Source organism: Schistocerca piceifrons, chromosome X (assembly GCF_021461385.2).
Source record: "Schistocerca piceifrons isolate TAMUIC-IGC-003096 chromosome X, iqSchPice1.1, whole genome shotgun sequence".
Taxonomy (NCBI): domain Eukaryota; kingdom Metazoa; phylum Arthropoda; class Insecta; order Orthoptera; family Acrididae; genus Schistocerca; species Schistocerca piceifrons.
In genome coordinates, this window is record NC_060149.1 from 153,256,404 (window position 1) to 153,270,405 (window position 14,002).

Genomic DNA, 14,002 nt, shown 5'->3' on the forward strand with positions numbered 1-14,002 from the left:
AAGTATTAATCCTGCTCCGTACTTTTCTTCCTAACATTAATTACGTATCCTGTTCCAGTACATCACGCCCGTCTGCGTTAGTCTAGCTTGCCTTTTCAGCCATCTCAACTTCACGGTGTCGGCCCAGCTACCGACACAACAATTACAATGTCATCGGCGAACCTCAAAGTTTTTATTTCTTCTCCATGAATTTTAATACCTACTCCAAATTTTTCTTTTGTTTCCTTTACTGCTTGCTCAATATACAGATTAAACAACATCGGAGAGAGGCTACAACCCTGTCTTACTCCCTTCCCAACCACTGCTTCCCTTTCATGTCCCTCGACTCTTATAACTGCCATCTGGTTTCTGTACAAATTGTAAATAGCCTTTCGCTCCCTGTATTTTACCCCTGCCACCTTTAGAATTTGAAAGAGAGTATTCCAGTCAACATTGTCAAAAGCTTTCTCTAAGTCTACAAATGCTAGAAACGTAGGTTTGCCTTTCCTTAATCTTTCTTCTAAGATAAGTCGTAAGGTCAGTATTGCCTCACGTGTTCCAGTGTTTCTACGGAATCCAAACTGATCTTCCCCGAGGTTGGCTTCTACTAGGTTTTCCATTCGTCTGTAAAGAATTCGTGTTAGTATTTTGCAGCTGTGACTTATTAAGCTGATAGTTCGGTAATTTTCACATCTGTCAACACCTGCTTTCTTTGGGATTGGAATTATTATATTCTTCTTGAAGTCTGAGGGTATTTCGCCTGTTTCATACATCTTGCTCACCAGATGGTAGAGTTTTGTCAGGACTGGCTCTCCCACGGCCGTCAGTAGTTCCAGTGGAATATTGTCTACTCCGGGGGCCTTGTTTCGACTCAGGTCTTTCAGTGCTCTGTCAAACTCTTCACGCAGTATCATATCTCCCATTTCATCTTCATCTACATCCTCTTCCATTTCCATAATATTGTCCTCAAGTACATCGCCCTTGTATAGACCCTCTATATACTCCTTCCACCTTTCTGCTTTCCCTTCTTTGCTTAGAACTGGGTTTCCATCTGAGCTCTTGATATTCGTATAAGTCGTTCTCTTATCTCCAAAGGTCTCTTTAATTTTCCTGTAGGCGGTATCTATCTTACCCCTAGTGAGATAGGCCTCTACATCCTTACATTTGTCCTCTAGCCATCCCTGCTTAGCCATTTTGCACTTCCTGTCGATCTCATTTTTGAGACGTTTGTATTCCTTTTTGCCTGTTTCACTTACTGCATTTTTATATTTTCTCCTTTCATCAATTAAATTCAATATTTCTTCTGTTACCCAAGGATTTCTACTAGCCCTCGTCTTTTTACCTACTTGATCCTCAGCTGCCTTCACTACTTCATCCCTCAAAGCTACCCATTCTTCTTCTACTGTATTTATTTCCCCCATTCCTGTCAATTGCTCCCTTATGCTCTCCCTGAATCTCTGTACAATCTCTGGTTCTTTTAGTTTATCCAGGTCCCATCTCCTTAAATTCCCACCTTTTTGCAGTTTCTTCAGTTTTAATCTACAGGTCATAACCAATAGATTGTGGTCAGAGTCCACATCTGCCCCTGGAAATGTCTTACAATTTAAAACCTGGTTCCTAAATCTCTGTCTTACCATTATATAATCTATCTGAAACCTTTTAGTATCTCCAGGGTTCTTCCATGTATACAACCTTCTTTCATGATTCTTAAACCAAGTGTTAGTTATGATTATGTTGTGCTCTGTGCAAAATTCGACCAGGCGGCTTCCTCTTTCATTTCTGTCCCCCAATCCATATTCACCTACTATGTTTCCTTCTCTCCCTTTTCCTACACTCGAATTCCAGTCACCCATGACTATTAAATTTTCGTCTCCCTTCACAATCTGAATAATTTCTTTTATTTCATCATACATTTCTTCAATTTCTTCGTCATCTGCAGAGCTAGTTGGCATATAAACTTGTACTACTGTAGTAGGCATGGGCTTCGTATCTATCTTGGCCACAATAATGCGTTCACTATGCTGTTTGTAGTAGCTTACCCGCATTCCTATTTTCCTATTCATTATTAAACCTACTCCTGCATTACCCCTATTTGATTTTGTGTTTATAACCCTGTAGTCACCTGACCAGAAGTCTTGTTCCTCCTGCCACCGAACTTCACTAATTCCCACTATATCTAACTTCAACCTATCCATTTCCCTTTTTAAATTTTCTAACCTACCTGCCCGATTAAGGGATCTGACATTCCACGCTCCGATCCGTAGAACACCAGTTTTCTTTCTCCTGATAACGACATCCTCTTGAGTAGTCCCCGCCCGGAGATCCGAATGGGGGACTATTTTACCTCCGGAATATTTTACCCAAGAGGACGCCATCATCATGTAACCATACAGTAAAGCTGCATGCCCTCGGGAAAAATTACGGCTGTAGTTTCCCCTTACTTTCAGCCGTTCGCAGTACCAGCACAGCAAGGCCGTTTTGGTTATTGTTACAAGGCCAGATCAGTCAATCATCCAGACTGTTGCCCTTGCAACTACTGAAAAGGCTGCTGCCCCTCTTCAGGAACCACACGTTTGTCTGGCCTCTCAACAGATACCCCTCCGTTGTTGTTGCACCTACGGTACGGCTATCTGTATCGCTGAGGCACGCAAGCCTCCCCACCAACGGCAAGGTCCATGGTTCATGGGGGGGGCACATAAACATTAGATCTCTGAAATATAAAGCTGATGAACTTGGTGTTGTATTGAATGGAAACAATAGAACAGTATTATGTATTAATGAACACTGGTTAAGAGGAGAAGAGATAAACTGTATGTACCACCATGTTTTAATTTAATTACAAGTTACTGCTGACCCAATGAAGGTTATGGGGGTTCCTCAATATATATAAGTGCCAACCTAGGGTTAAGATATACTGTGCTTGATGTTAGGGACATATGTGTTAAAGGCATTCTTGAAGCGGCTCTCATGCTACTACCAACATTAAAACTCACAGTTATTTCAATATACCACTCTCCTGATAGTGATGCCGATCAATTTGTAGAGTGTTTAGATAAACTTATTCACCGCACAGAAAAATATACCAAACAGAATACAGTAATTTTAGGAGATTTAAATTTTGGTGTAAAAAAAAAAAAAAAAAAAAAAAAAAAAAAAAAAAAAAAAAAAAAAAACCACACACACACACACACACACACACACACACACACACACACACACACACAAATACTAATTTGCTTAACATGCTAAGATCCCATAATCTCTTCTGTGCAAATTATAGTCCCACAAGACAACTTTCTTGTCTCGATAATTTTATCACAAATATACATAAAGATGATTATGAATTGGGACTCCTTAATGTCGACCATCTGACAGATCACAAAGGTATATGGGTAAAAGTAACAATTAATGAAACAATGGGGGATTGTGAACCAACCCGGTATGTTAGGTTCTTAAATGATAAAAGCATAAATAGCTTCAGGGATAAGCTGAAGGCACTAAACTGGAATAATATAATATATGCTTCCAACAATGTTGAGGAGGCTTGTAGCAGGTTTGTTAGTACTCTATCTGAAATTTTCAATACCTCCTGTCCAGTGGTTACCAAACGAAACAAAACTATGGCAAAAAAGCATGGTTGAACTGCTCCACACAGGTGGTTCACACCATATTTACAGAAGCTAAGATTAATGGTTTTGATATGCTATGATAAGGTAAAAAATGGTAGTGTTGACAATGCAACGTATGTTAGCCTCAAGAGACACTATAGATCACAAATCCGATTAGCAAAATGTAGAGCAAATGTTAACTTCATCAAAAACTCCAATAATAAGTGTAAGGCTGCGTGGAGTGTCATTAAAGCAGAATTAGGTACAGGTAGCCATAGTGTAAAAGTTACAACTGATGTTGTCACCCCAGATGAATTTAACCTCTTTTTTATCAATGCAGCAAACCCTAATTCCTCATCTCCTCATAAGAAGAGTTCAAAATCAAATTCACAATCTACTTATATAAACCAGTTTTTACAAAACTTTGCTGATACCGTGCCAACCTGTAATTGGGGACATGTGGAAATAAGTGATGTAATTAAATCAGTGGCAAAGTTAAGTGACTCCAGTTCAGAAGATATTTATGGCCTCTCAAATTTTGTGATTAAAAAAATAATAGAGTTGATATCATTCCCTCTCTGCACGCTCATAAACTGGATATTTGACAGTGGTATTTTTCCAGAATGTCTGAAGAAGACCGTAGTAATTCCATTACACAAAAAGGGTGATAAATCCTGCACTAACAATTATCATCGAATTTATCTGATGCCTATTTTTTCAAAAATAATTGAATATTGTATACAAAAGCAAATTAACATGCATTTGTCAAAAAACAATATTCTGACTAAGCGTCAGTATGGTTTTAGGGCCCAGTTATCAACAATTAATGCTGTTGAAAATGTTCTTTCTATTATGCACTCTTCTTTTGAATCCAAATTATTTGCTGAGGCCACACTAGTGGACTTGAGCAAAGCATTTGATTCTGTAAACCACACAATACTGCTGGAAAAACTATGGCATTAGAGATCTGGAACTCTCCCTCATTAAAGCATATCTCAGTAACAGAAAGCAAACTGTAAGCTACAATGGTCAAAAGTCACAGTTACTGAATGTCACTAGAGGTGTTCCTCAAGGATCAGTGCTTGGGCCATTACTGTTTATAATATTTATAAATGACCCGCCCAGCAATATGCCATGCAAATCTGTGCTTTACGCAGATGATACAACTTCCATCAATTCAGGGAAGGACATAAATAAACTGAAGGAGCAAAGTAAAGATTTTCTCAGATTATCCAATATGTGGTTTGAAGCCAATGAGCTAGCTATTAACTATGAAAAGACTGTAAATATACCCTTCAGCTTATCTAGTGCTGATATTGAGTACAATTCTACCAAACTTCTTGGCATATACTTAGATACGAAATTAACCTGGCAGAGTCACACAGACAACACATCTCGAAAGCTTTCGCGAGTTATATATCTACTGAAAAATTACGCACCTGTGTTTCTGAAAGCCTGCTGATTAATTCCTATTATGCATTCTTTCACTGCCATATTAGCTATGTTATTCTTCTATCGGGTAATTCTCCATGGTCCAGGAAAATTTTTATTTGGCAGAAGAAAGCCATCAGGAGCATCTCTGGGATTACCAAAAATAACATATCATGTAGGTTATACTTCAAAGAATTACGGATAATGACAGTCCCTTCTATTTTTATATACAGATGCCTTTTGTACATAAAAGAAAACTGAAAACTTTAACAGTTACAACCTTAGGCAGTCCGTTCATAATCATAACACTCGTCAAACATTTAAGATAGGCATACCAACAACTCGACTCTAGAAAACACAAGACAGTTATGAATACATGGGAATAAGGCTTTTCAACACATTACCTGTGCAGGCACATTGTGTCTCTCTTAATATATTTAAAAGTAAGACTAAAAAATAGCTGAAAGACAAAGCTTTTTACAGTGTTAAAGAATTTCAAAACTCTTCAAAAATAGACCTGACTTATAAAACAACTTGCAACTCTGTACCTCTTCCTAAGCTTTTTTTGTCTCTGTAGTTCCACATTTAACTGTTAAACATGTGGAGAAATCCTTATGTATGAAATGTATTCTTTTATTATGCACATTCTTTAAAATGCACACTTTAGTTATGTGGAATATCTTTATGTATCAAATGTATTCTTTTATTATGTATGTTATTTTAAAATGTATACTTTAGCTTTGTGTGATACCTCACAATAGTTATATTTCTTAATATGTAAATTGTATGTTACTCATGACTACATCGATTGCATGTAAATGCTTAAAGATGGATAAATAAATAAATAAAGGTGCTGTGGACAAGCTTTAAGTGCCAGAAGCATACCCCATCAGTCCAAAAAGTTTCGAGACTGGATTACTTTACACTACTCTTTAAAGACAAGTCATCATTTAACATTGTTACCAAAAATCTCGAAAAGTACTTGACCAGTTTACTTCATATTTTTACATGATATTTTAATGAACCTTCAGACAGACATAGGCTATGTTTATTTGTAATGTATATGATATATATTTAATATAGGAAGAGGAAATGTTGTTTCCAAATAGCTTGAAAAGTACTTGACTGATTTACTTCAAATTTTTACACAATATTATAATGAACATTTGGTCTGACACAGACTATATTGTATATATTTTTTAAAAAATATACGTATAATATATAAATATATTTGTAATATATAGAGGGGCAGCATTGTTAAATTTCTTGTCCAATTTGTCACATTTTTACCTAATACTCTAAAGCACATTTGGACATCATAGGTGATATATATTTTTTAAACAAGAATGTAATGTTTTCTGTTAAAACTGTGTGTGAGAAAGAAAATGCTGTGCTGTGTGCTGCTGTGAAACTGTGCAGTTTGTTTCCTTTCTCACAGTCAAGTTTAACATTGATAGCAGGGCAAATTGATTCTTCTATATGTATTCTTTCTCATTATATTTAGTTTTAAGTAAAAATGTATATCAACAATGTGCTGTTTTTTTTCTCTTCCTCACACTGGTTTCACGGAAGCCAGGAAAGTTGTATTTGTGGCTCATTGGGTTATTATTAGAATACTATTGCGGAATCTGCATTTGCAATAACAATAAATAAGGCTCAGGTCAGAGAGAGGAGATAGAGGTGATGGACAGGGACGAGGAGGAGGAGGAGGAGGAGGAGGAGGAGGAGGAGGAGGAGGAGCAAATGGTTAGAGAGAGGGAGAGGGGGGGAGGGGGAGGGGATGTACAGAGAGAGGAGGGTGGAGGAGTGTGTTTCTTCAAGAAAGAGCAGGTTAACAGCTGTTAGCATCTCACTTAGACAATGAACTGACACAATTTAGTTCTAGTATGATGGACATAGAGGAATTACGGGCAAAGTTTAAACAGACTGTAAATTGTGCCCTGGAGAAGTATGTGCAAAGTAAGTGGATTAAGGATGGAAAAGACCCGCCATGGTTTAACAACAAAATTTGGAAATTGCTGAGAAAGCAAAGGCCATTGCAGTCTTGGTTCAAAGGAGAATGTGAAAATGAAGACAGCCAAACGTTAGTAGAGATCCAAGCGTCTGTGAAAAGGTCTGCGCAAAGCATACAACAATTACCACTGCCACACATTAGGAAAAGATCTGCCTGAGAATCTGAGAAAATTTTCATCTTATGTAAAATTGCTAAGCAGTTCTAACGCTTCCACCTAGTCGCTCATTGACCAGTGTATTGTGGCAGTAGAAGATGGCAAAACAAAAGCCAAAGTTTCAAATTTCACATTCAAGAAATCATTCATGGAGAAGAAATATACAAACATACTGTCATTTGACAATCGTACAGAGTCCCATATGAACGACACAGTAATAAGCATTCGTAGAGAAACAACTGAAAGAGTTGAAACAAACAAGTCACTAGGTACAGATGGAACTCCAATAAGGTTTAACAAATGGTACTCTAAGGCATTGGCCCCTTACTTAGGTCACATTTATCAAGAATCTCTCGCCCATTGCAAAGTCCCAAGTGACTGGAAAACAGTGTGGATGACTCCCATTTATAAGAAGGATAAAAGAACAGACCTGCAAAATTACAGACCAATATCTTTGACACTGGTTTGCTGCAGAATCCTTGAACATATTCCCAGCTCGAATATCTTAAACTTTCTCAAGACTGAGAAGTTTATGTCCACAAATCAGCAAGGTTTTAGAAAGCATTCCTTGTGAGAAACTCTCAGTTTGAATACAGTAAATTTCTTTGAGAGGAAAAGCTTCTGTCCCCAAATCAGCATGATTTTGGAAAGCACACTGGTGTGGAACTCAGTTTGCCTTTTCCTCACAAGATCCGTCAAACCTTGGGTGAAAGACAACATGCAGATTCTATATTCCTAGATTTTGATACGATACCACACTGCCAACTGTTAATGAAGGCACAAGAATACAGAATAGGTTCCCAGATATGAGAGTCACTCAGAGACTTCTTAAGTGACAGAAACCAGTATGTTGTCCTTAATGGCGAGTGTTCATCAGAGACAAGGGTATCGTCGGGAGTGCACTGGGGAAGTGTGATAGAATCACTGTCATTTTGTACATACGTAAATGATCTGGTGGACAGGATAAGCAGCAGTCTGCTGCTATTCACTGATGATGCTGTGGTCTATGGGAAGGTGTCATCATTGAATGATTGTAGGAAGATACAAGATGACTTAGTCAAATTTTGTATTTCATGTAATGAATGACAGATAGCTCTAAATGCAGAAAAATGTAAGTTAATGTGGATGAATAGGTAAAACAAGCCTATAATGTGTGGATACAGCATTAGTAGCATCGTGCTTGACACAGCCATGTTGTTTAAATATCTGATGTAATGTTGCAAAGCAATGTGAAATGGAAGGAGCATGTGAGGATTGTGTTAGTAAAGGCAAATCATCAACTTCAGGTTATTGGGAGGATTTTGGAAAAGTGTCATTCATTTGTAAAGGAGACCGCATGTAGGATGCTAGTGTGACCTATTCTCAAGCACTGCTGAAGTGTTTGGGATCTGCAACAGGTAAGATTAAATGAAGACATTGAAGCAATTCAGAGGTGGGCTACTAGATTTGTTATCAGTAGGTCTGAACAACATGCAGTGTTATGTAGATGCTTTGGGAACTCAAATGGGAATCCCTGGAGGGAAGGCAAAGTTCTTTTCAAGGAACACTATTGAGAAAATTTAGAGAGTTGGAATTTGAAGCTGACTGCAAAATGATGCTGCAAGCATACATTTCTTCTATGGACAAGGAAGGTAAGATACAAGAAATTAGGGCTCGTACTGAGACATATAGACAGTCATTTTTTCCTTCACTTTATTCACGAGTGGAACAGGAAAGGAAATGACTAGTAGTGGTACAGGGTACTGTCTGCCACATACAGCATGGTGGTTTCTGTAGTATGGATGTAGATGTACAGAGAGAGGTGGGGAAGGAGATTGGGATGGAGTTTCAATTCCAATACATATTCAGTAATTGTAAAGCATTGCCGGGTTCACTAGTAAGAAATAGAGAAAATTTACAATGATGGTTTTTATGTTTCATATGGTCTACACAGTCTCCCCTAACGAGAGGCAACACCCAGAACATTCCTACAACCAAGTGAAACTGTAAGAAAAGTTCCTTTTTGGGATGTTGTTCAACTTCCGCATCACATTCGCACTTTCTTTAGTTTAGGTGCAACACCAATTCTGCATTTTGTCTTTTGTGCTAGGTTCATATTGATAACATCAAGTCTCATCACTTGATGCTTTCTTTCCCTAAAAGAAGTGACTGTGTTTTTTATTTCAATGGGGCACCAACAGGCATATGTGCATCATTTTTGTTCGGGAGTCATTGTGTGTGGGACAAACTTTGCACACATTTTTCTCTTCTTCAACCATTCTGGAGAATGTCATGAGTATGTGATTTAGAGACATTCAATGCATTGTTCCATTGCGATTTGTGACACAGTGCCATTGACGCATTGCATTGCAGCTTAACACTGCCTGCTTACAACTGATTGGTTGAATGCACATGTGTTGTTGAGGCTCTTAGTTCAACCTGACACTCTGGTTACTGTGCTTGCATCCCTTATACACCAGGAACAAAATCAGTCTCAGAACTTTATGGATGGACTGTGCACATGCTTAACAGTAATTGTGGACTGATGTAAAACTCCCTGGCGGATTAAAACTGTGTGCTGGACCGAGACTCGAACTTGGGACATTTGCCTTTCGCAGGCAAGTGCTGTACCATCTGAGCTACCCAAGCACTTCCCCGCGAAAGGCAAAGGTCCCAAGTTCGAGTCTCAGTCTGGCACACAGTTTTAATCTACCAGGAAGTTTCATATCAGCACACACTCTGCTGCAGCATAAAAATCTCATTCTGGAAACATCTCCCAGGCTGTGCCTAAGCCATGTCTCCAATATATACTTTTTTTTAAAGTCCTGCAAAGTTCTCAGGAGAGCTTCTGTAAAGTGTGGAAGGTAGGAGACGAGATACTGGCGGAAGTAAAGCTGTGAGGACGGGGTGTGAGTCATGCTTGGGTAGCTCAGATGGTTGAGCACTTGCCCACGAAAGGCAAAGGTCCTGAGTTTGAGTCTCAGTCCGGCACACAGTTTTAATCTGCCAGGAAGTTTCATATCAGCGCACACTCCGCTGCAGAGTGAAAATCTCATTATGGTGGACAGATCTATATTGGCAGGATGGGACGTATCACAGTATTGTGGAGCACAAGCAATATATATGGACCGATTACCATATGCAGTTGGCAGTGGCAGAACATGCAGACAAGTGTAGCGTTTATGTTCTATCTGGTTTGCCACTTGTGAGTGAAAAATCATGGAAGCTGCTGAGCAAGCAAAGTGGCTGTCCAACATGAACTGTGCGGAGAGCTACAGACTCTCACTATACTGCTTGTCACTTAAGCAAGCTGGCAGGCTGGTTGAGTTTGTGGAGCTGCCCCACCATGTGACATCAACACCACACTGCAGGCAACAGGAAGCACTGATTAATCTTAAAAACCATCCACACGACATACACAGTACTGTGTGACAGTGGCAGCTTCCACTTGATTTGTTGGTGAGAAGCAGTAAAAATTATAATGAAATATTCTCAGCAATAAACATCTGAAATCCTTCCGTTTTGGTCTTGTCACCTGATCGAGACATAGTATGCCAGGATACCCAGCCATTTTGAAATAATAAATGTAAAGCAGTAGCCACAAACCAAAAGTAGTCACTTGGTGAAGGCTGGGCATGGCTTTGGTGGAGAGGGAAGTACCTGACAGGAACACAAGTTGCACCCATCAGTCTTTCTGCCAAGACAGTGTGCATCAGGGTGCTGCTGATGTGGGTGACACATGGTGTGATCTCAGTTAGTGTAGGGAGAATCGACCTTTCCACAGACCGTTGTTGTGTTTTGAGCGAACTGAAGGGTGTATCGCAGGCCTCACTTAGTTGGGAACTGTAGCCTTTATTTATCAGCTCATCATGTGGCCAGATCTCTACAGATTCCTTTAAAATGGAATCACTGAATGTGTTAACCTGTTTTAAAACAAATTCAGATGTTGCAAAAAGTCTTATAGGTACTGTCTTCCAAGTAACCTGAACACAAACATATCATCTAAATACTGAGAAAGAAACCACAATGGTTTGTGGACTGCTAATTCAAGAGCAGTTTGTTCAAGTGCCTCCATAAACATGTTCGCTGCACTGATGATAGGAGCAGCCTGCTGCCACTTCGTCAGTGAGTTCATAGTAACTTCCGTCAAACAGGAAGTAGGTTGATTTGTGAATGAATTTGAAGAGTTTCGTTAGTGATTGCCTGACCTTCTCTCATGTGAGTTCAATAATGTCTCATAGAGGTATCCTAGTAAAAAGGGAAACAACATCAGTGCTCACTGTGAGGTCTTCATGGCCTAGTTAGATGAAATGAAGCTACTGGACAAAATGCACTAAACTATGTATGTGGTGCTGGGCCTTGCCAACAAAGGAACTAAACATTGCTGTTAAGTTTTTTTTACTCGCTTTTACATGGGTGTGCCAGTGTTGCTTATGATGGAATGGAGTAGAATCCCTTCTTTATGGACTTATGGTATTCCATAAAGTCTTGGAAGTGCAACCGTTTTTGTACAAAGTCTTTTTCAGTCTTTTCTTGAAAAGTGTTCAGGGGAAGTACAGTGGTCCTTCTCTTAATGCAGTTGACTGGATCATCATCTGCCCTTCTGTAGTAACCATCCTCTAGTACACTGTACATTTTCTGCTTACGTACTTAAAGCAGTGGGAGGACTATAGGATTTCCTTTGCCTATTGCGAAGATGATTGTCTCTGAGTCTCTTCGGAGTAATTTAACTATGTTTCTCTCCTCCATGGAGACATTTGGCCTTATTGCATTCGGGAGGACGACGGTTCAATCCCGCGTCTGGCCATCCTGATTTAGGTTTTCCGTGATTTCCCTCAATCGCTCTAGGCAAATGCCGGGATGGTTCCTTTCAAAGGGCACGGCCGACTTCCTTCCCTGTCCTTCCCTAATCCGATGAGACCGATGACCTCGCTGTCTGGTCTCCTTCCCCCAAAACCAACCAACCAACCTTATTGCAATGGCCATTGTGAATGCATGACTGGATTCACATCATATTTCTTCCATTGAGTGCTGTGAAAGAGCAAGAGCAACATGTTCTACCGCACTCATAAAATCGGTCATTGGTAGCATCATCGGCATTAGTGTAAAAGTTACTCCCTTTCTAAATAAAAATAAGGTTTAACTGTCAACTGTTTTCTCTCTACACTTGATTATAGTTCTCTGCAGTTCTTCTTGCATTGGTTTGGTTACAAGGTGTTCATATTTTGTGGCTTTTGTGCACATTGCCAACTGCTCTGCTTTGTTGGTTTGAGACCAGCTGACTGGATCTGTCCACACTCGTGACTCAGGGAAGAGTGTTGATGCTATCTGCAAGTGAAGCATGAGTTGCAGATCCATACCCTGACTAGGAAAGGTGGTGTAGTTGGCCACTGGACATCTGATATGATGAATGATCTTCACAAAAACTGGTATGATTGGGTTGTCTCTGCATCTTGGCAGAAAGGCAAAGCAGGCCAGAAGGAGGCTCTCTCCTACTTCAAAGCTTGTCTACGTTCTTCACTTTGATGATGATTTGAAATGTTCCAGTGTATTTAGCTGTATGGCATTGCTGAAACAATGTGATATTTCAGCGACCTAAGTTGTTGCTATTTTCATCCACGACTGGCTATTTTGTGTAACAGTGTCACCCCCGCCTGTTCCTGTTCCTGTCACAAATGGTTCATTGGAAGAATAATTGTTGGTGAAGCCTCTGTGTGGGCTCAAATCACTCTTTATCTTCATGATCTTTTTGCGAGATATATGATAATACAAAATATTGTTGTACAGTGATGCTGACCACATAGGTATCTCGGGCAGTGTTATTTTTATCCTCAATATGCAGTTTCATTGCTTCATTTAGAGGAATTTAAAACATGTGTAACTGTAAATGCACTATCCCACTATAAACTGAATTGTTTCAGGTTTGTGGCCCATTGGAATGTTCCACAGAATATAGCATCTTACTACCAGGAATCAGGCAGAGCTGGTCGTGATGGGAAAACAGCATGGTGTCGAATTTATTACAGCTCAGAAGATAAAAGAAGCATAGACTTTCTCTTGAGGCGTGAAATTCAGACTGCTGCAAATACTAACAAAATGAAAAGTGCTACAAATGCTTATGAAGAATTTGAAAAAATAGTGGAGTACTGTGAGAAAGTACGGTAAGTCTTACAGGAGTGCAAAATTCTATGTAGGTATTGTTTAATATGTACAATCTGCAGACTTATTCACTACTACGATGTGTTAGCCATATTGGTTTTTGAAGCACAGATCCATTGTTCAATTCTTATAACTGTTTTAGGCCAAGGTCTTCCCAGGATTGTAAACCCAGTTGAGTAACTCATTGGGTACAGTGACAGAAAAAATGACATTCAAGTGAAATTATGTTAAACTGAAAAATTTGTTCCAAGCATTGTGCCAAATGGCATCTGCTGATATACTCCATCATTATAGGTGTTTGAATTTTCTGTTTTCCATGTTATGTAAATGGTTGCATTTTGTTTTCGTACATCACTGCTCCTGGTATAGGATAGAACAACATTATTATGCCCAAGTTTTATTTTTTTATTCTTTGTTTTTGTAACTGTTCTTGGAATACCTCTGTTGTATGCAGTCACTGTTGAGAAAATTTAATGTACTGTGTGTAGTTAGTGCAGTCATTCAAACCTGACCATGGAATTGGAGACAGTGAAATGCCATGTTAAGACAGTTATTGATATTTCATTCAGTTGAATTAAACATTTAATATATATGGAAGGGAAATAAATATCATAAGTACTAAATAGTTTCAAGCAATGTTAAAAGCAGAGCCAGCTTACACAAAGTGTGCCAGTATAT

General features: G+C 39.1%; 1 protein-coding gene across 1 annotated transcript in view; it reads left to right on the forward strand.

Annotated features, from left to right (window-relative positions):
• The window catches only part of LOC124721225 (ATP-dependent DNA helicase Q5-like), a 309,692-nt gene that overhangs the window by 168,794 nt on the left and 126,896 nt on the right, over positions 1 to 14,002 (forward strand). The window contains exon 8 of the mRNA XM_047246081.1: positions 13,087 to 13,326. Within this exon, the coding sequence (XP_047102037.1) occupies positions 13,087 to 13,326 (240 nt within the window). The remainder of the gene's footprint in view (positions 1 to 13,086; positions 13,327 to 14,002) is intronic.